The sequence below is a fragment of the Labrus mixtus genome, chromosome 18 (assembly GCF_963584025.1).
Source record: "Labrus mixtus chromosome 18, fLabMix1.1, whole genome shotgun sequence".
In the NCBI taxonomy this organism is placed as follows: Eukaryota; Metazoa; Chordata; class Actinopteri; order Labriformes; family Labridae; genus Labrus; species Labrus mixtus.
This window is the reverse complement of record NC_083629.1, coordinates 8,583,182-8,602,245: the sequence shown is the minus strand read 5'-3', so window position 1 is coordinate 8,602,245 and position 19,064 is coordinate 8,583,182. Positions and strand designations below refer to the sequence as shown.

Sequence of the window (19,064 nt, the reverse complement as noted above, 5' to 3'; positions counted from 1 at the left end):
TGATTGAGACCATGACGTCATCAGGACAATGAGGTCTGTTAAATCTGATCATCACCATCAGTGATACATGACCCCGCCCACCCAAGCCTCATCAACCAATCACAGAGCTACGTTAAATCAAATAAACAATGTTTCTTCTCGCCATCTGGACGAGTCTGTTCCTCTAGACTGTGTGTATGTGTGTGTTTGTGTTTATGTGTGTGTGTGTGCGTGTGTGTGTTTGTGTGTGTGTACAGTGTAAACAGTCTGAACTCTTTCGACAGATGGAAACTTATTCTTTGGTTTTGATTGACAAAAGAATAATCAAATCACAGATCATTGATGAGAGAAATTACAACAGAATGATTGAGGTTGTCTGTGAAGGCCGACGCTTTGGTGACAGAACCAATGAGAATGCAAGAGACTGGTTGTGGGTGGTGCTTTTTGCCTGGGCACCAGTCAGATGTTGTGTGATGCTGTGATCAGCTTCCTGTGTTGTCACCTCAGGTGTGACAGAGCAGTTAAACGACAGAGCTGAGACGACCTCCAGTCCTGAGGCAACGTCTGTGTTGACAATGTTTTTGTGCATGTAGACAGCTGATAGAAACGTCCATCAGAAACACTTTGTACTCTGACACTAAGAGCCGACACTGATCAACTCTGTTAGAACGACACAGAACTACTAACACTTGGAGACTGTTTTTACACAGGTGTGTGTGCTTCTCCTGCAGTAAAGAAAGTGTGTCTACTCTGCAGGAGAACACAAACATGTGAATACATCACTGAGGGTCGTCCTTGTTCGGTGTTGGAACGATACAACGTGTTATATTAATGATCGATGGTATCAAAAAGCTTTACAGTAAAACGACACCTGTGCCATCAGACAGGTGAGCAGGAGATAAAAGCATGTGCACAAGGTCGTCTGCAGTTTGTGGTGAAAAAAAACAAGAAATTATTATATTACATTTGGTGAAAAGGACTTCAATTGTTGTTGCCGTGGTAACAAACAGGTATCAGTACCGTTGGAGTTTTTACTAGAATCAAATTAAAGTTTAAAGTTCTGATATGATGACGATCCCGCAGGCAGCACAGTGTGTGTCTGTGTCTGTGTCTGTGAGTGTGTGTGTGTGTGTGTTTGTGTGTGGACGGACATGTTGATGTTTATTAATGAACATAAACACATCAACGTGTTTGTTCTTATTTTCATCTTTTTAATCTAAACTGTTCAAGCGGCCCCTTCAGTTCATCATGAACAACAAATACTCTGTGAGACGCAGCGTGGAGAACGTCCCTGATGTGATGTCATCGTCACCTGATACCGGTTTTTATTTCAATGATCTGATGTTTCGTGTTAATGGCGTCTCTCTGCTTCCAGCTGTGTGAGGACTTAAACACGGCGTCGTGTTCCTTTAACGTTGGCTCCGTCTGTGGGAATCAAACCCACTACCCTCCTGTGAGGCGTCCAGGTGAGCTTTAATAACCTGTAATTACCTGATATTAACTCAATAAAAAGGACGCCACAGAGAGAAAGAGAGAGAGACGGGCCGGGGACGCCTCCCCACTTTTCCAATATTTCCCAGAAGTCCCGGCTGTGGCGGGAAGATAATCCCTGAGAGATGAGGAGAGGGAGCGAGGGATCGGCGAGCGGCGGGGGGGAGGAGAGGAATCCTCCAGCGTGGAGTGCTCACTCTCTTCTTTTTCTCCTCCGAGGATTACGACGGCATTTGAAACATATTTCAGTGAGCGGCGGCAGAGGAGCGAGGGCGGGATTAAGGTGTTACCGTGGAGGGGTGGTGTTAAAGCAGAGGGGCGGGGTGTTAAAAGATGGCGGAGAGGCGATATTGTTGGGGGTTAGTGGCGCTGGGACGAGTGAGGCGAATACAGCCTTGAGTTTTGTGGGGTTAATGGAGGCAGGCGGGTGTTACGGCGGCGAGGGTGGGCGGGGGTCAAAGAGGTAAAGATGGAGGATGGTTGGAAGTGTCACAGGTTTGAAAGTTTACTTTCTTCGACACGCTCCAAACATTTAAACATTTAAATGATCTTTACGACCTGCAGGAGAAAACCAGAACGTCAGGAAGAAGGCGCCGTGTCCACCTGGCGTTTCTTTTTTCAGTTGTTCTCAATGAGGAGAGAGCGGCCCGGAGGAAAAGAAGGAGTTGAAGTCCTTCCTGTAAAAATGGCGCCGTACTTGTTCTGTTCTCCTCCCACTTTAAAAAAAGTTCTCCTTCATTTTTAAAAAGTCATTTTTTTTCTTTCTCACTCCCTTTCTCCCCTGACGACCGTTGCCATGGTTTCCAGAGTGCAGCAGTCCTGCCTCCAGGCCGGTAACCATGGCGACAGCACTCACAGTGAGAGGAGAGATGAAAGTTTCTGATCCATCAGACACATCGGGAGGGGGGCGGAGCGTCTGAGCCACCACCTGCAGCACGGCATGCTGGGAGCTCCGCCCCCCTCTTTCTCTCTCTCTCACTCATCTTATCCCTCGATTGCCCCTCTCTCTCTCTCTCTCTCTGTCATCCCTACATCAGTCAGCTCTCATCTTTTTCATTTCTGCTCCTTTTACCCCCTCCTCCCCCTCCCCCATCCTCCCAGAGAGTGGTATATGAATCAGGATGCATTGTGGGTAATAAATCCAGGACTCTGCAGGTTTTGGTAATAAACTCTGCGAGCTGAACTTGGATAATAATCAGCCTCCAGAGGAGAGAATCTGGATCTGTTCTTCAAAATCTGAACTTTTTAATCATCCTCTGACATCATCCTCACTTATTGATTATTGATCGACACGCCGTCAGGATTTCTATCTCATTAAAGGCAGAGGAAATACTTCACAACACACGCCGCCGCCACTGTAGAAATATAGTCTGTGAATGGCGCCTGATGAGGTCTCCTCTTAAAGATAGTGATTAACCAAACATGCAGCAGGTGAACGTACTTCGTTTGAACATAATGTGGTAAACAATGCTTTAAACGTTCAGATTAGCTTCATTAGCGCATCAGGCTCCAGGTAAGAGTGAGCAGGTGATGTCATCCAGGTGAACACGAGGCTGCTCTCTGATTAAAACATCTAACAGCTCCTCTGTGGTCATACGCAAATATTCAGCTGAGATAAGACTTTCAAATAACTCACACAACACAACACACACACACACACACACACGCACACACACGACAAGGTGTTGCAGGAGTATAGACGGCGAGTGTTCAGCAAACATTGACTCGTCAGGTCGACTCGGTCTCCTGTCAATATTTGTCTCTGCAGCGTTTTGTTTTCACTTCATTCAAAATGTTCATGTTTTGATTCTAAACGCAAATATTTGAAGGTTGGATCGCCGGAGCCATCGTAACCGGGGCGACACAGCACAGTGCCAGAACGGGGTTAAACAGAGCCGTTAGAGAGGACGCCACCTCTGACAGAGCGAGACAACGACGCCTGGTATCAGGTATCATCAATAACGTCATAAATAATATCAAATATGAACGTAAGAGGACAGACAGGTAAGAGGACAGACAGGTAAGAGGACAGACAGGTTAGAGGACAGACAGGTTAGAGGACAGACAGATAAGAGGACAGACAGGTTAGAGGACAGACAGGTATCTGACTCACCTTGGCGATGGAGCCGTCTCTCTCCTCCATCACGGCCTTCATCTCCTGGGCGGTGATGTCATGTCTCCGTTGCCTCGCCATCTGCAGGCGCTGGACCAGAACGGAGCCGAACTGTTGGACGTCCTGCACAGACTCTGCGTCACAAACGCCCTGAAGAAGCTCCTCGACGTCCTGACGATCGAGAACACACCGACCAATCAGAACAATCCTCAATCACCTCAGATTAAAATCTACAACCAGAGTGTGAGAGTGTTTACCATGTCGCTGTCATCCAGGTGAAAACTGTCCAACCTGAACACGAGAGAGACGAGAAGTTTCAGTTCATTAGAAACAAATACTGCAGAAAATAAAACCATCAAACAGCATCAACAAAGACGGACAAACACAAACAAAGAGGTCCTCCAGGCCTGTAGGGGGTGCTAAGTGCAATTACATTTAGACATGGATCATTTCTTGTTTTCAATGAAGAGATCTGCAGACAAACTCCTGCACACTTCTTTATCGTACAAACACAGTGTGCTGGAGTCTGCCTGCAATTCCTGATGGATTCCGTCTTCTCCTTCACACCTTTCTGATGAAATAGATTTAGTTTTTGTTTTTTTTAAAGTTGTGCAACATTTTGATCCAGTAGATGTGGCCTTTGAGCACCAGCATGAAACCAAAACAAACAAAGCTGATTGGCCACGCCTCCTCCATACCGAAGCGTCCCCTCCCCTTTGCACAAAGGAGTCAAGAGGTGACGGCTAGCATCAATCTCCTGTGTCTTGCATTGTTGTGTTAGCATGCTAATGTTAGCGCTCTTTAGTTAGCTCAAAGCTTCATGTTTCATGTAAACTGACACAGAATGAGCGTGATCTAAAAACTCTTACTAACATCCAAATAATCAGTGAGTATGTTCTTCTTCTTCTCTCTAGTCCTTCACTAAAACAGCTTTTATACACAAGGGGAGGAGCCGGTCGTCCCGTCCATGTAAACATTAGGGGTTAGGGTAGGGTTAGGGTTAGGGTAAGGTTAGGGTTAGGGTTAGGGTAGGGCTCTGAAAACAACACAGCCAGTGGGACTCGAGCTTCTCACTCATTGTAGACAGTCATGACTCAGAGACACATTTACACAGGACAGACTGGATTTATGATACATTTATGTGGAAGACTTCACACACCCTGACCACTTTAACAAACACCATCCCTGAGACCAGCGGAGATGTTTCTGCCTGCAGTCAGACTCCCGAAGCTCCCACACCTGGCAGAGTCACCTCGCAGTACAACTACCTGCTCAGGTACAAACCTAACGAGCTAACAGCAGCTAAACTCTGCGTTTTTAGATTTTAAGATCATTGTTAGTGTTCAGGTGATGATGAAACAGCAGGAGGAGGAGCGAGGTATAATCTGACTGATAAATATAAATTAATATATGTACAGTGTGATTATATGGCAGGGGATGACCAGCTCGCCCAACCCCCCCCCTCCATCCATGTGTTCCAGCCTCTGACCATATTAAATCTGCCCGTGAACTGCGGCCTGTGAGATGACCCGCACTCTGCAGCAGCTGAGCTGTAATTTTGTCCTTCGTCCCTGAAGTCCAGCTGAAACTCTCCGCCTTTAAGAACTCCTCCTCTGCTGTTCAGGACTCCGCGCCTCCCTGCGATGGTGGACGAGGAGCTGGTAACTAGCTGATCGGCTCCCTCTCTCCTCGTGGGAGGCTCTTTTCATTTAGCTGCTGCTGTTTTTTGTAATAAACTGTAATAAGGTGGCCGAGGCGGCTCGCTCTGCAGGGAACAGCAGGTAATGAAAGACCAGCCGCCTCCAATAAAGCTCCTCTAACACCCTGCTTACAGCCCAGCCAGCCCGGCTCAGCTCGACTCGGCTCGGCTCGCTCCACAGCAGCCGTCATTAACGCTCACACACACACACAAACACAGAACACACACACACACACACACACACACACACACACACACACACACACACACACCAGGCGATAACGTGAGAACATCCACAGTAATCATTTGGAAAAGTTTCACCTTCCACATCAGATTCATCAAACAATCCTCCCCGTCATAATTAACTCCTCATATACACTTTACATGAATGTGTGTGAATATGAAGTGAGACACCTTTAGACAGACAGGTTACTCAATAATCAGCTGATTTCACTGATGACCAGTTTGTTTTGTGTGTGACTGAAGAAAAGTTCGGAGGAAATCGTTGTAAGTTTGTGATGTTTCCTGTTGAATAAATCAAGCGAGCTCAAAGAGAGAAAAACAAACAGCAGCTCCACATTACTCACACACATTTACAGAGGTAACACAGGCCGCCTCTCTCCATTAGGAAAACACACACACACACACACACACACACACACACACACACACACACACACACACACACACACACACACACACACACACACACACACACACACACACACACACACACACACACACACACACACACACACACACACACACACACACACACACACACACACACACACACACACACACACACACACACACACACACACACACACACACACTCAGTCCTGACAGATGGAACATGCTCCTCCATATTCTGTCCCTCATAAAAAGGATTGTGGCCTCCAATATCAATTACCCTCTCATCCTGGGGGGGGGGGGGGGGGGGGGGTGATGGGGGACAGGGGGAGGGGTGTGGGGGGAGGCAGGGGAGGAGGGGGGTTATCTGTAATTAGATTTTCTGGTCTATTTGGAGGCTCCTCGAGGTGGACGAGAGCTCGTTTCACAGCTCTTAACGAGATCGAGTAGGAGTATAATGAAGAGGAGGCGGAGTAGCAGGAGGAGGGGGGGAGGAGGAGGAGGAGGAGGGATAGAGGAGGAGGAGGGAGAGAGAGGAGGAGGAAGAGGAGTAAGAGGAGGAGGAGGGAGAGAGAGGAGGAGGAAGAGGAGGAGGAGGTAGAGGAGGGAGAGAGGAGGAGGAAGAAGAGGAGTAGGAGGAGGAGGTAGAGGAGGAGGAGGAGGAGGGAGAGAGGAGGAGGAGGGAGAGAGAGGAGGAGGAAGAGGAGTAGGAGGAGGGAGAGAGAGGAGGAGGAGGGAGAGGAGGAAAAGAGGAGGGTGAGGAGGAGGAGGGAGAGAGGAGGGAGAGGAGGAGGTTTTCCCCCTTTTTATATAGAAGCAGAAAACATGTAAATAAGGAGTCAACATCTTGAAGTTTCTCCTCAGAGGAAACAAACAAACAAACAAACAAAGAATCTTCTCTGGAACAGCTCCGTCTTCAATCATCCACCTGATATGATCTATAATTATTCTCCAGTTAATCAGAGTTTAACTCATGAGTTTGATTTGAGGATAAAGAGATGCGAGTCAAATCTTTAGATGTTTCTAAACACAAACCTCCTTCTTCTTATTCATCTGTATTTTGTCTCCTTCACTCGGGTTTCACCTAAATAAGGCTCTGTGTCCACCTGGCCTTTTTTTCTAAACAGCTTTTTATTTTAGCGTTTTCAGCGGGAGCAATTCTGGAGGAAATTGGAGAATTTCAGGAGAAGTTCATCTGATATTATCCATATCATTTTGGGAGTGCAGATATGAAAACGGCTTCTGTATGTGTGTGTGTGTGTGTGAGTGAGTGTGGTCGTACTCAGCGGCCTGCTGCAGTTGGCGTGCTCTCAGCAGGGCCTCGTCTCTCTCCTCATTGGCCAGCAATAGGCGTGACATCAGAGCCTGATCTCTGTCCTTCTGAGCGGACAACACCTCCTCCAGGACAGCTGAGGAGACAAGGAGACAAGGATGAGAAGAGGCAATAGGGGCAGGAGAGGAGGAGACAAGAGGAGAAAGAGAAGGACAGCAGAAATGGAGAGGAGGGGAGGAGGAGAAAATATGATGAGGCAAGGAGGCAAGGAGACAAGATGACGAGGTGACAAGTTGATAGGGAGACAAAGAGAAGAGACAGGAGAAAATTAGATGGGTAACAAGGAGAGGAGGACTTAGGGAGGCATTTAGACAAGGAGACAAGGTGACGAGGTGATAAGTAGAAAAGGAGACCGAGACAGGAGAGTAGGAGAGAGGAAGGCAAGGAAGGAAGAACATGAGGAAAGGAGGTAGAAATGTGAGGGTAGACTAGGACTAGAGGAGACAAAGAGAGGAGGTATGAAGGAAAGGAGATGATGGGGCCAGAGGAGGAGAAGAAGACATGATGAAACAAGGAGATAAGGGGGCATGGCATGTAGGACAAGAGGGCACAAGCAGAGAGAGAAGACAACAAGGAGGCAAAGTGAGAAAGAGACGGAGTCAAAAAGAGGTGAAGAGACAAGGACAGAAGGGGAAGAGGAAAGGGGGGGAATGGATGAGGAGACAAGAAGAGGAAGCAAGGAGAGGTAGAGGCAAGGAGGCAAGATGAAAAGGATAGAAGAGTATAAGACAAGGAGACAAGGGGAAGGGAATGCAGGGAAAGCAGGAGGATACAAGGATAGATGAACATGAGGAAAGGAGAAAAGGAGAGGATTCCAAGGGAAGAAGTAGACAAGGAGAGGAGGCAAACAGGATGAGGGAGGAAGAGAAGACATGTGGACACAAAAAGATAAGGAGGATAAGAAGACAACAAGGGGGCATGGTGAAGGCATCAAGGAGAGTAGTCAAGGAGACGGGAAGAAAGATGAGGAGACAAGGAGAAGACAGGAAGAAAAAGAGGGAGAGAATGAGATAAATGAACAAGGAGGCAAGCAGACAAGGAGAGGAGGAGAGGAGTCAGTTTTAGGATGGTGTGTGTGTGTGTGTGTGTGTGTGCGTGTCCATCCTGTGGTCCAGGTGTAATAACAGAGAAATGACCACAGCTCATGTGAGACTCGATAAAATCAAATCAAAGAAACTCGACAGAAACACGTCGTCATAGAAACATGCTGGATCTGTGAGTTCTGATTGGACGGATCAATCATCTTAAACCAATAAAAACAAAACCAGCAACACGAAGAAACTTTAGAATCTGGATTCTCTCTTTTATCGTTAATGTTATTTAGTGTTTGAGTCAGTGACCTGCACACACACACGAGACAGGACACACACACACGAGACACACACACACACAAGACACGCACACGCACACACAGACACACAGACACACACTTCTGTTTAGTGTGATCAATTTACTTTTTCTTGACGTAACCGAACTGAAGATGAAATAAAATCTGTTGGACAGACACATTCTGTTTCTATGGTAATCCTGCTGGATTATACTTACACACACACACATACACACACACACACACACACACAGACACACACAGACACACAGACACACACACACACACACACACACACACACACACACACACACACACACACACACACACACACACACACACACACACACACACACACACACACACACACACACACACACACACACACACACACACACACACACACACACACAGTTGAATCAATATTACATCTGATCGCTGGTTAAACACATAAACATTTCTGTTAAACTAACAGCTGCTCGTTAACTGTCACCTCGTTATCACGGCTGTTTTTTTAATTAGTGTGTGTGTTGGTATTAAACAGTGTGCAAGAAAAATATTCAAATATTTAAGAAGTCGTGGTTGGATCAGATCTGATTAAGAGGAGAGTTAACTGTAACATTCACCCTCCTCTTCCACCCTCCTTCTCCTACTCCCCCCCATCTCTTCCTCCTCCTCCCCCCCCATCTCTTCCTCCTCCTCCCTGTCGGCCTCTCCCAGCCTTGGGCCTCCCTGTGCTCCTCCTCCTCCTCTTCCTTCCTCTGCCCCCCCTCCCCTCTTCATCCTCCCTCCCCATCCTCCACCTCCTCCCTCTCCTCACCTGTCGGCCTCTCCCAGCCTTTGGCCTCCCTGTGCTCCTCCTCCTCCTCTTCCTCCCTGTCCCCCCTCCTCCTCCTCTTCCCCCCCCATCTCTTTATCCTCCCTCCCCATCCTCTGCCTCCTCCTCCTCCCTCTCCTCACCTGTCGGCCTCTCCCAGCCTTGGGCCTCTCTCTGCTCCTCCGTCAGCTCTTCCTCCACCTCCCTCCTCTGCAGTTCCTTCTCCTTCTGGACAAGCTGATCCTGCAGCTGCAACACAGTCAGGTGTTGCTATACCTGTGAGGACCTCACTGTGTGTATGTAAAGAGTTTACAGAGTGTATTTGTGTGTGAGAGTGTTTACCTTCTTGTTGATGTCTCTCAGAGCGTCGAGCTCCTTAAGTAAAAACGAGATGTTTTTGTTCCGATCTATAGTCTGAACTCGACCGGGCGTTGTGATTGGACCGAACGTGACCTCCTGATGAGAGCTGAAGGAAACAAGAAGTTTCGATAAACACACAAAGCCAACAATGTGATCAGTTATCTCTCCTCTCAGCCTGAACAGAGAATCACGTTAGTTAGTCCAGGAGGATAAAGAAATATCAAGTTCACCTGTCAACGCAAACAAAACAGCAAGCAACAAGACCTGTTAGCTAGGATCAGTACCAGGTCCCAGTTAGATGACCTGTTAGCTTGGATGAGTACCAGGTCCAGTTTGATGACCTGTTAGCTAGGATCAGTACCAGGTCCCAGTTTCATGACCTGTTATATTGGATCAGTACCAGGTCCAGTCTGATGACCTGTTAGCTCGGATGAGTACCAGGTCCCAGGTTAAAGACCTGTTAGCTACAGGATCAGTACCAGGTCCCAGTTTGATGACCTGTTAGCTCGGATCAGAACCAGGTCCCAGTTTAAAGACGTGTTAGCTAGGATCAGTACCAGGATGATTCTATATTTGTGTTGGAAGAATCCGCGATAACACTGAACACCCTCGGACATAGGGAATGACTACGTGCAGTGAATGCATCGTGCAGGTGGGCTGGCGGTCATCAAGGCTGTGATTGGTCAGGACTCTGCTGACATCATCTCAGTGAGTGTTTCATTAGAGTGTGACCTGTGTGTAGTCAGGTCAGGTGTTTTAACCTCACTTTATCAGAAGTGAGGCTCAGAACGGAGGCTGCAGGTTATGAGGCGTTGCTTTAATAAGCAGTGACTGATGTTCGCCTGTAATTCTCTCATATTACCTTAAAGGTCAGACTGCTTCTTAGCTTAATAAAGCGGGTAAATAAGACACAGAAATGTGGCTGACTCTGTCTTCTGTAATTGACTGTTTCTGACTTTATAATACCAGCTGCCTCTAATCAACTTCCCTCTCCTCGTTCTTACTATCATTCTATTTCAGGCGCCCTCCATCTAACGCTTCCACTAATCAAATCAAATCTAAATTTAATAGGTCATATTTCATACAGTGATGCAACTCACACGGATCCACAAATTTCATTTGAACGTGCGTCAAAAAGACACAAAAGAAGGAAAGGTATGAACGCTGGAATCTAAAGAAGGCTGAAGTTTAATGAAAAGCAATAAACTTTAATCATCTCTTCCGTGTGGAGACTCTACACATATCACATGAAGAACATTCTGGGATCTTTCACACAGACAAAGTTTGGATTATTATCATCGTTAGCTTACACACTTTATAATTATTTATGAGGATAAACTGTTTACAGCAGAGAAGAAGAGAACGCAGGACTTTATTTCACTACTAGTCTAAACTGCAGCATCTGGAGGGTGATGTTGGTGGTTGTTTTTGGGTTGTTGATGTTTGTGGTTGTTTTTGGGGTTGTTGATGTTGGTGGTTGTTTTTGGGGTTGATGATGTTGGTGGTTGTTTTTGGGGTTGTTGATGTTGGTGGTTGTTGATGTTTGTGGTTGTTTTTGGGGTTGATGATGTTGGTGGTTGTTTTTGGGGTTGTTGATGTTGGTGGTTGTTTTTGGGGTTGATGATGTTGGTGGTTGTTGATGTTGGTGGTTGTTGATGTTGGTGGTTGTTTTTGGGGTTGATGATGTTGGTGGTTGTTTTTGGGGTTGTTGATGTTGGTGGTTGTTTTTGGGGTTGATGATGTTGGTGGTTGTTTTTGGGGTTGATGATGTTTGTGGTTGTTTTTTGGGTTGTTGATGTTGGTGGTTGTTTTTGGGGTTGATGATGTTGGTGGTTGTTTTTTGGGTTGTTGATGTTGGTGGTTGTTTTTGGGGTTGATGATGTTGGTGGTTGTTTTTGGGGTTGTTGATGTTGGTGGTTGTTTTTGGGGTTGTTGATGTTGGTGGTTGTTTTTAGGTTGTTGATGTTGGTGGTTGTTTTTAGGTTGTTGATGTTGGTGGTTGTTATTTGGGTTGTTGATGTTGGTGGTTGTTTTTGGGGTTGTTGATGTTGGTGGTTGTTTTTAGGTTGTTGATGTTGGTGGTTGTTATTTGGGTTGTTGATGTTGGTGGTTGTTTTTGGGGTTGTTGATGTTGGTGGTTGTTTTTAGGTTGTTGATGTTGGTGGTTGTTATTTGGGTTGTTGATGTTGGTGGTTGTTTTTTGGGTTGTTGATGTTGGTGGTTGTTTTTGGGGTTGTTGATGTTGGTGGTTGTTTTTGGGGTTGTTGATGTTGGTGGTTGTTTTTGGGGTTGTTGATGTTGGTGGTTGTTTTTAGGTTGTTGATGTTGGTGGTTGTTATTTGGGTTGTTGATGTTGGTGGTTGTTTTTGGGGTTGTTGATGTTGGTGGTTGTTTTTAGGTTGTTGATGTTGGTGGTTGTTATTTGGGTTGTTGATGTTGGTGGTTGTTTTTAGATTGTTGATGTTGGTGGTTGTTATTTGGGTTGTTGATGTTGGTGGTTGTTTTTGGGGTTGTTGATGTTGGTGGTTGTTGATGTTGATGTTGTTTTTGGGGTTGTTGATGTTGGTGGTTGTTTTTTGGGTTGTTGATGTTGGTGGTTGTTTTTTGGGTTGTTGATGTTGGTGGTTGTTATTTGGGTTGTTGATGTTGGTGGTTGTTATTTGGGTTGTTGATGTTGGTGGTTGTTTTTGGGGTTGTTGATGTTGGTGGTTGTTTTTGGGGTTGTTGATGTTGGTGGTTGTTTTTAGGTTGTTGATGTTGGTGGTTGTTTTTGGGGTTGTTGATGTTGGTGGTTGTTGATGTTGATGTTGATGTTGTTTTTGGGGTTGTTGATGTTGGTGGTTGTTTTTTGGGTTGTTGATGTTGGTGGTTGTTTTTTGGGTTGTTGATGTTGGTGGTTGTTATTTGGGTTGATGATGTTGGTGGTTGTTTTTTGGGTTGATGATGTTGGTGGTTGTTATTTGGGTTGTTGATGTTGGTGGTTGTTATTTGGGTTGATGATGTTGGTGGTTGTTATTTGGGTTGTTGATGTTGGTGGTTGTTTTTTGGGTTGATGATGTTGGTGGTTGTTATTTGGGTTGTTGATGTTGGTGGTTGTTTTTTGGGTTGATGATGTTGGTGGTTGTTATTTGGGTTGTTGATGTTGGTGGTTGTTATTTGGGTTGATGATGTTGGTGGTTGTTATTTGGGTTGATGATGTTGGTGGTTGTTTTTTGGGTTGATGATGTTGGTGGTTGTTATTTGGGTTGTTGATGTTGGTGGTTGTTTTTGGGGTTGTTGATGTTGGTGGTTGTTTTTAGGTTGTTGATGTTGGTGGTTGTTTTTGGGGTTGTTGATGTTGGTGGTTGTTTTTAGGTTGTTGATGTTGGTGGTTGTTTTTGGGGTTGTTGATGTTGGTGGTTGTTGATGTTGATGTTGATTTTGGGGTTGTTGATGTTGGTGGTTGTTTTTTGGGTTGTTGATGTTGGTGGTTGTTTTTTGGGTTGTTGATGTTGGTGGTTGTTATTTGGGTTGATGATGTTGGTGGTTGTTATTTGGGTTGTTGATGTTGGTGGTTGTTATTTGGGTTGATGATGTTGGTGGTTGTTTTTGGGGTTGTTGATGTTGGTGGTTGTTATTTGGGTTGATGATGTTGGTGGTTGTTATTTGGGTTGTTGATGTTGGTGGTTGTTATTTGGGTTGATGATGTTGGTGGTTGTTTTTGGGGTTGTTGATGTTGGTGGTTGTTGATGTTGATGTTGATTTTGGGGTTGTTGATGTTGGTGGTTGTTTTTTGGGTTGTTGATGTTGGTGGTTGTTTTTTGGGTTGTTGATGTTGGTGGTTGTTATTTGGGTTGATGATGTTGGTGGTTGTTATTTGGGTTGTTGATGTTGGTGGTTGTTATTTGGGTTGATGATGTTGGTGGTTGTTTTTGGGGTTGTTGATGTTGGTGGTTGTTGATGTTGATGTTGTTTTTGGGGTTGTTGATGTTGGTGGTTGTTTTTGGGGTTGTTGATGTTGGTGGTTGTTTTTGGGGTTGTTGATGTTGGTGGTTGTTTTTGGGGTTGTTGGTGGTTGATGTTGGGGTTGTTGTTGGTGGTTGTTTTTAGGGTTGTTGATGATGTTGGTTGTTTTTGAGGTTGTCGATCTTGGTGGTTGTTTTGGGGTTGTTGATGATGTTGGTTGTTTTTGGGGTTGATGATGTTGGTTGTTTTTGGGGTTGTTGATGTTGGTGGTTGTTTTTGGGGTTGTTGATGTTGGTGGTTGTTTTTGGGGTTGTTGATGTTGGTGATTGATGTTGGTGATTGATGTTGGTGGTTGTTTTTGGGTTGTTGATGTTGGTGGTTGTTTTTTGGGGTTGTTGATGTTGGTGGTTGTTTTTGGGTTGTTGATGTTGGTGGTTGTTTTTGGGTTGTTGATGTTGGTGGTTGTTTTTTGGGTTGTTGATGTTGGTGGTTGTTTTTGGGTTGTTGATGTTGGTGGTTGTTTTTTGGGTTGTTGATGTTGGTGGTTGTTTTTGGGGTTGTTGATGTTGGTGGTTGATGTTGGTGATTGATGTTGGTGATTGATGTTGGTGGTTGTTTTTGGGTTGTTGATGTTGGTGGTTGTTTTTGGGGTTGTTGATGTTGGTGGTTGTTTTTGGGTTGTTGATGTTGGTGGTTGTTTTTGGGTTGTTGATGTTGGTGGTTGTTTTTTGGGTTGTTGATGTTGGTGGTTGTTTTTGGGTTGTTGATGTTGGTGGTTGTTTTTTGGGTTGTTGATGTTGGTGGTTGTTTTTTGGGTTGTTGATGTTGGTGGTTGTTTTTGGGGTTGTTGATGTTGGTGGTTGATTTTGGGGTTGTTGTTGGTGGTTGTTTTTTGGGTTCTAAGTAGTGGTTTGTTGTCATGTCATGTCATGTTTGTGTGCTGTTTTTAGACGCTGTAGTAGTAAAGCAGGTGGTCTCACCTGTCGTTAGTCTTGACCAGGTGTCTTCTGACAGCAGGACTACCAGGACCTCTAGACGCTCGTCCTCCATCGTCGCCTCTGCTCTCTGCCCGAGGAGAGGGTCCTGGGCTGGGGGGTAGGTCCATCTCTATCTCACCTACGCCTCCTCTCCTGTGGGAGAGGGGTGACACAGGAGAGAGAGACGTCCTGTGGGAAAGGGGTGTGACGGGAGAGAGAGACCTCCTCTGGGAGAGGGGTGACACAGGAGAGAGAGACCTCCTGTTGAAGAGGGGTGAGACCGGAGAGAGAGACTTCCTGTGGGACAGCAGGGGCGTGGAGCAGGAGGTGGGAGGCTCCTGAAGGTGAGGAGGAGCTGTAGGACGACAGAGAGACAGAGAGACAGACTCAAAGTCACACCGAGGTGTTGTCGTCATTATTTCATTTTTAATACATTTGATGGGCATTTTTGGGGTGTATTTGTAATAAATACACAATAAGTTAAGTTGCTAATTGAAATAATTGACTTTAGGCTTGCTGGTGTAAAGATCTGTAGATCTGGATCAGGACACTATGCATACGGGAGGCGGAGCCTTTATTAACCCGTGCACGTCTCCTTTGGATTCATCTGGATGTTACTAACTCCATATTTTCACCGGAGAATATTCAATGATTTGCAGGTTCCTGTGGCTCTTTGGATTCATCAATTTCTTCAACATTAAATCCTGATCCAAAGTTAGTCACACAGTTCCTAAAGGTTTGGTGTTCAGATTCTTTTCAACTTGTTCTTGCTTCATCGAGGTAATAATACGAAGAAAAACTCCATAAATGTTCATCGTTATGCAGATGATACCCAACTACACCTGTCAACCTGCTAACTGAACTGAGGTTGTTATCTTCCAATAGTTTTTGATACCACATGTTTTAAATCATTACAGTCTGTTTTACTACTGATCAATAAAAGTTTCAAAACTTCTGTTTCATAAGACAGGCGTGTAGGAGAGGATTCAATCTCCTGCACTCTGTCTAAAGTTTTCAATCACATAAGCAATGTTTTGGTACAGATACGTTGCTGATGGATTTGACTTATTCAGACACTGTGCAGGAGTTTGACTGCATTTTTTGATAATTGAAAATAAGAAGTTACCCGATATCGTGTGTGAGTGTGTGTAAGACTTTGTTGTGGTGGAATTAAACAGGTCTCATTTTGATTTAAACTTTATTCATATCAAAGTTTAAATTATTTTACCGTGACACTCTGAACTACATTAGAAGCAGACTAAAGTTATTGTGCTTGACCCTGGAGGCATCACAGATATATTTTCTAAACTGTCCAACAACGTGCCGCCGGATCTCACCTTCAGGCCAGTCGCTGTGCTCCAGACTCTGGCTGATCCTCGTTCTGGAAACAAACATGAGAAACATGAGGAGTCATCACATTTCATCCTGAACGCTCCTGATCTCCTGCCTGCTCCTCAGAGGATGAACCCTTTACGCGTTCATTACCCAGCATGCACCTTCTCTCCTGAACTCTCCTCAGGCTGACATGTTGTGTTTACCTGTCCGTGCTGCTGGCTCTCTGTCGGCCAGGTGAAGGCAGACGCTGTTGCAGCTCCACGTTCACTCTGGGATTAGCTGAAAACATTAAAAAAAGAACTGAAACCAACAGTTTGCTGGTAAAGCAACAGGAAGTGTTTACATCATCACCCCACCTGTCTGTCTGCAGTCTCAGTACACCTGTCTCTCTCTCTCTCTCTCTTTATTAATCATTAGAGAGCAGTAATCCTGTTGTCACGTCGAGCTTTCTAAATACTTGCAGCTCATCAGCAGAGCAAACACAGCTTTAATATCTCGTTAAGGCCTTGTTAAGGCCGGTTAACGACTCTTGTTAAAGAGGAAACCAATCAGAACGCAGCTCCTCAGGTGTAATTAAAATAGAAGCAGAAATCACGCTAAATGCTTGTTAAGTCGAAAGCAAGCAACAAAACACACAGAGATCATTAAACACTCAGCAGTGTGTGTGTGTGTGTGTGTGTGTGTGTGTGTGTGTGTGTGTGTGTGAGAGTGTGTGCGTGTGCGAGTATGCGCGTGTGTGCGCATGTGTGTGTATGTGTGTGTGCGTTCAGAAAGCGTAGCGGACAAATTAATGTGATTTTGGTCTTCGATGCAAATTCACATGAACAATCTTAATTGTCTTGTAAGCATATTTTGCACATTTGCGTGATGATATTGTGGCAGCGAGCCGTCAAGGTCTCACCAAACTCCATAAAGAAAACAGGACATTTTATCCTCATCGTTATATCGGCCAGTTTATTCTAGAAAATATCTAATAACGATATCAACATGTTTCCTACACACCCCGTGTTGGTACTTCTTCTTTTCAGACAAACTCGTGCACACTGACAAAGTTTAGACAGCATGCATGAGTGTGTCTGCCATCTTTGATTCATTAATTCTCCTCTTGCACACACTTGTCTGATGAAATAAATGCCCTTTCATCACCCTTCTCTCTAAAGTGTTGTTCATTGTTACATCTGTTTGTTTGTCATAATGGACGTCATTATCTCGCTTGCTGCAAACAAATCTACCGACAGGTACGAAATAAAGTCACCTGAACCTGAACCTGAACCTGAACCTGAACCTGAGCCTGTGCAGGAGTTTGTCTGATGGACTCTTTCCTCTCCTGTCTGATGAAGTGAATTAAGTTTTTCTTTAAAGTTTCGGCCTTTTTTGAAACGATCGATGATTAAAACAACAGTTTGAAACGTTTTAAAACACCTGGTATCAAAAAAGTATCAAAGAATCAGAGAGATCGACGACCTCACGATGAATCAAACATACTTTGGTCGTTTAGAGCTTTCATTAAAAACAAGAGAACAGACCTTTAATCAGCCTGTGGTTACCTACAGTCTCTTTGCGTGGAGGTTTATTCTAAATGTGAGGAAACTGAAAAATCTGATTCTGTGTATGAACACGGGAACGCATCATTCTAATAGAGGTCATATGGTGGGACACAGATTCTGGTTCTGGTTCTGGTTTTGCTCTTTTACAGTTATTGAATTATTTCTTCACTTTGAAACTTTTCTCATTTCCTGTCGTCCTCTGCCTCCCCCCTCCTCCCCCCCCTCCTCCCCCTCTGATCTCATTGTGGACTCAGAGCTAATTGAGCGCGGCGGCTCTTCTTATTATTCATGTACAATTACAGATGTGATAATGTGCTTAAATCCTTCTAAATGACCGTTCATGCCTCGCGCTCACTTTGAAGTCTCGTCAAAGATGGAAAAATCTGCAGAAAAAAGGGAAATTACAAAGGCCAATCAGAGGAGCAATCTGTGACAGCCAATGAGAGGAGGAGGGGGGAGGCGAGGAGGCCTGCCCCCCCCTCCTCCCCCTTTCTTCTTCATGTAATATAAACTAAAGTCCATTAATTTTTTAAGCTGTATTTAATACATTTTGTGCAGAAAGTTTGGTGCAGAGAGAGTGGGGTGTTCCAGCTGACTGCATGAATATTAATGACGGTGTTACGATGATTAAAGAGGCTTCAGCTCAAATCCAACACAATCCGCCTGTGATCCGCCCGCCGCCGCCACGCCGCCACCACCACCACGCTGCCGCACATGAATTTAGATACGGACATTAAGCCCAGGAGAGAGAGAGACACACACACACACACACACACACACACACACACACACACACACACACACACACACACTTCTTCATACAGACAAACATACAGTAAATACTGATGTACGTTTGAGTCTGACCTTTTATCAACACGATTAATCCTCAGTCAGTTCATTCTGTTGGAGCGGAAACAATTAATAAACAATTAACAGGAAATTAATCAGCAATAGCAGCTTCACTGATTTACAGTTTAAAAGACAAAAAAAGAAATTCATCAAATTCATCTTTGAACTTTTCTGTTTTTATTAAATGTTAAAGAAGAATTAAATTATTTAAGTTTGAAGAGTTTTAAAGCAACTGAGCACCTTTTTTTTTAATGAATTACTTTTTAATATTTTCAAAATAACACAAATTAAGTTTTTGCAGTGATTTAATTTAAGTAGATTAAGCAAACATAGTGCTCAAGAACTGCAGTTCCTCCAGTGTCCACTAGAGTCTGTCTCCTGCAGTGAGTCAGTCCCCATAGAGCCCCATGTTAAAATGTCAATGTAAAATGTCTTAAAGTGATGTAGAATTAAGGGGTGTGGTCTCTTTGAGTGACAGGTGGGAGCTGCTAGCTGTCTGATAGGTGTCGCCTCAGCTAATTCAGTCCCTGACCTTTGACCTCTGGGCCGTGTTTGTGCTGTTGGAGCCTTTTGGAGATTTGTTCCTGTAAATATCAGACTAATAGAGGTCCACTTTTTACAACCAGTCACATTAGAGCATTATTTGTACGTTAGCAACA

At 44.7% G+C, this 19,064-nt stretch overlaps 1 protein-coding gene across 4 annotated transcripts in view; it reads right to left on the bottom strand.

The window, feature by feature from the left end:
• Positions 1 to 19,064, bottom strand: part of mipol1 (mirror-image polydactyly 1) — a 35,827-nt gene that overhangs the window by 10,591 nt on the left and 6,172 nt on the right. For 3 of the 4 annotated variants that reach the window (XM_061063795.1, XM_061063794.1, XM_061063793.1), the window contains exons 3-10: positions 16,213 to 16,288; positions 16,012 to 16,055; positions 14,678 to 15,029; positions 9,735 to 9,858; positions 9,536 to 9,641; positions 7,198 to 7,324; positions 3,841 to 3,874; positions 3,584 to 3,754 (exon numbers count right to left, since the gene is read on the bottom strand). In XM_061063795.1, coding sequence (XP_060919778.1) covers positions 3,584 to 3,754; positions 3,841 to 3,874; positions 7,198 to 7,324; positions 9,536 to 9,641; positions 9,735 to 9,858; positions 14,678 to 15,029; positions 16,012 to 16,055; positions 16,213 to 16,288 — 1,034 coding nt within the window. Of the gene's footprint in view, positions 1 to 3,583; positions 3,755 to 3,840; positions 3,875 to 7,197; positions 7,325 to 9,535; positions 9,642 to 9,734; positions 9,859 to 14,677; positions 15,030 to 16,011; positions 16,056 to 16,212; positions 16,299 to 19,064 lie in introns of those variants that run through there. The other variant, XM_061063797.1, reaches the window with a different exon arrangement.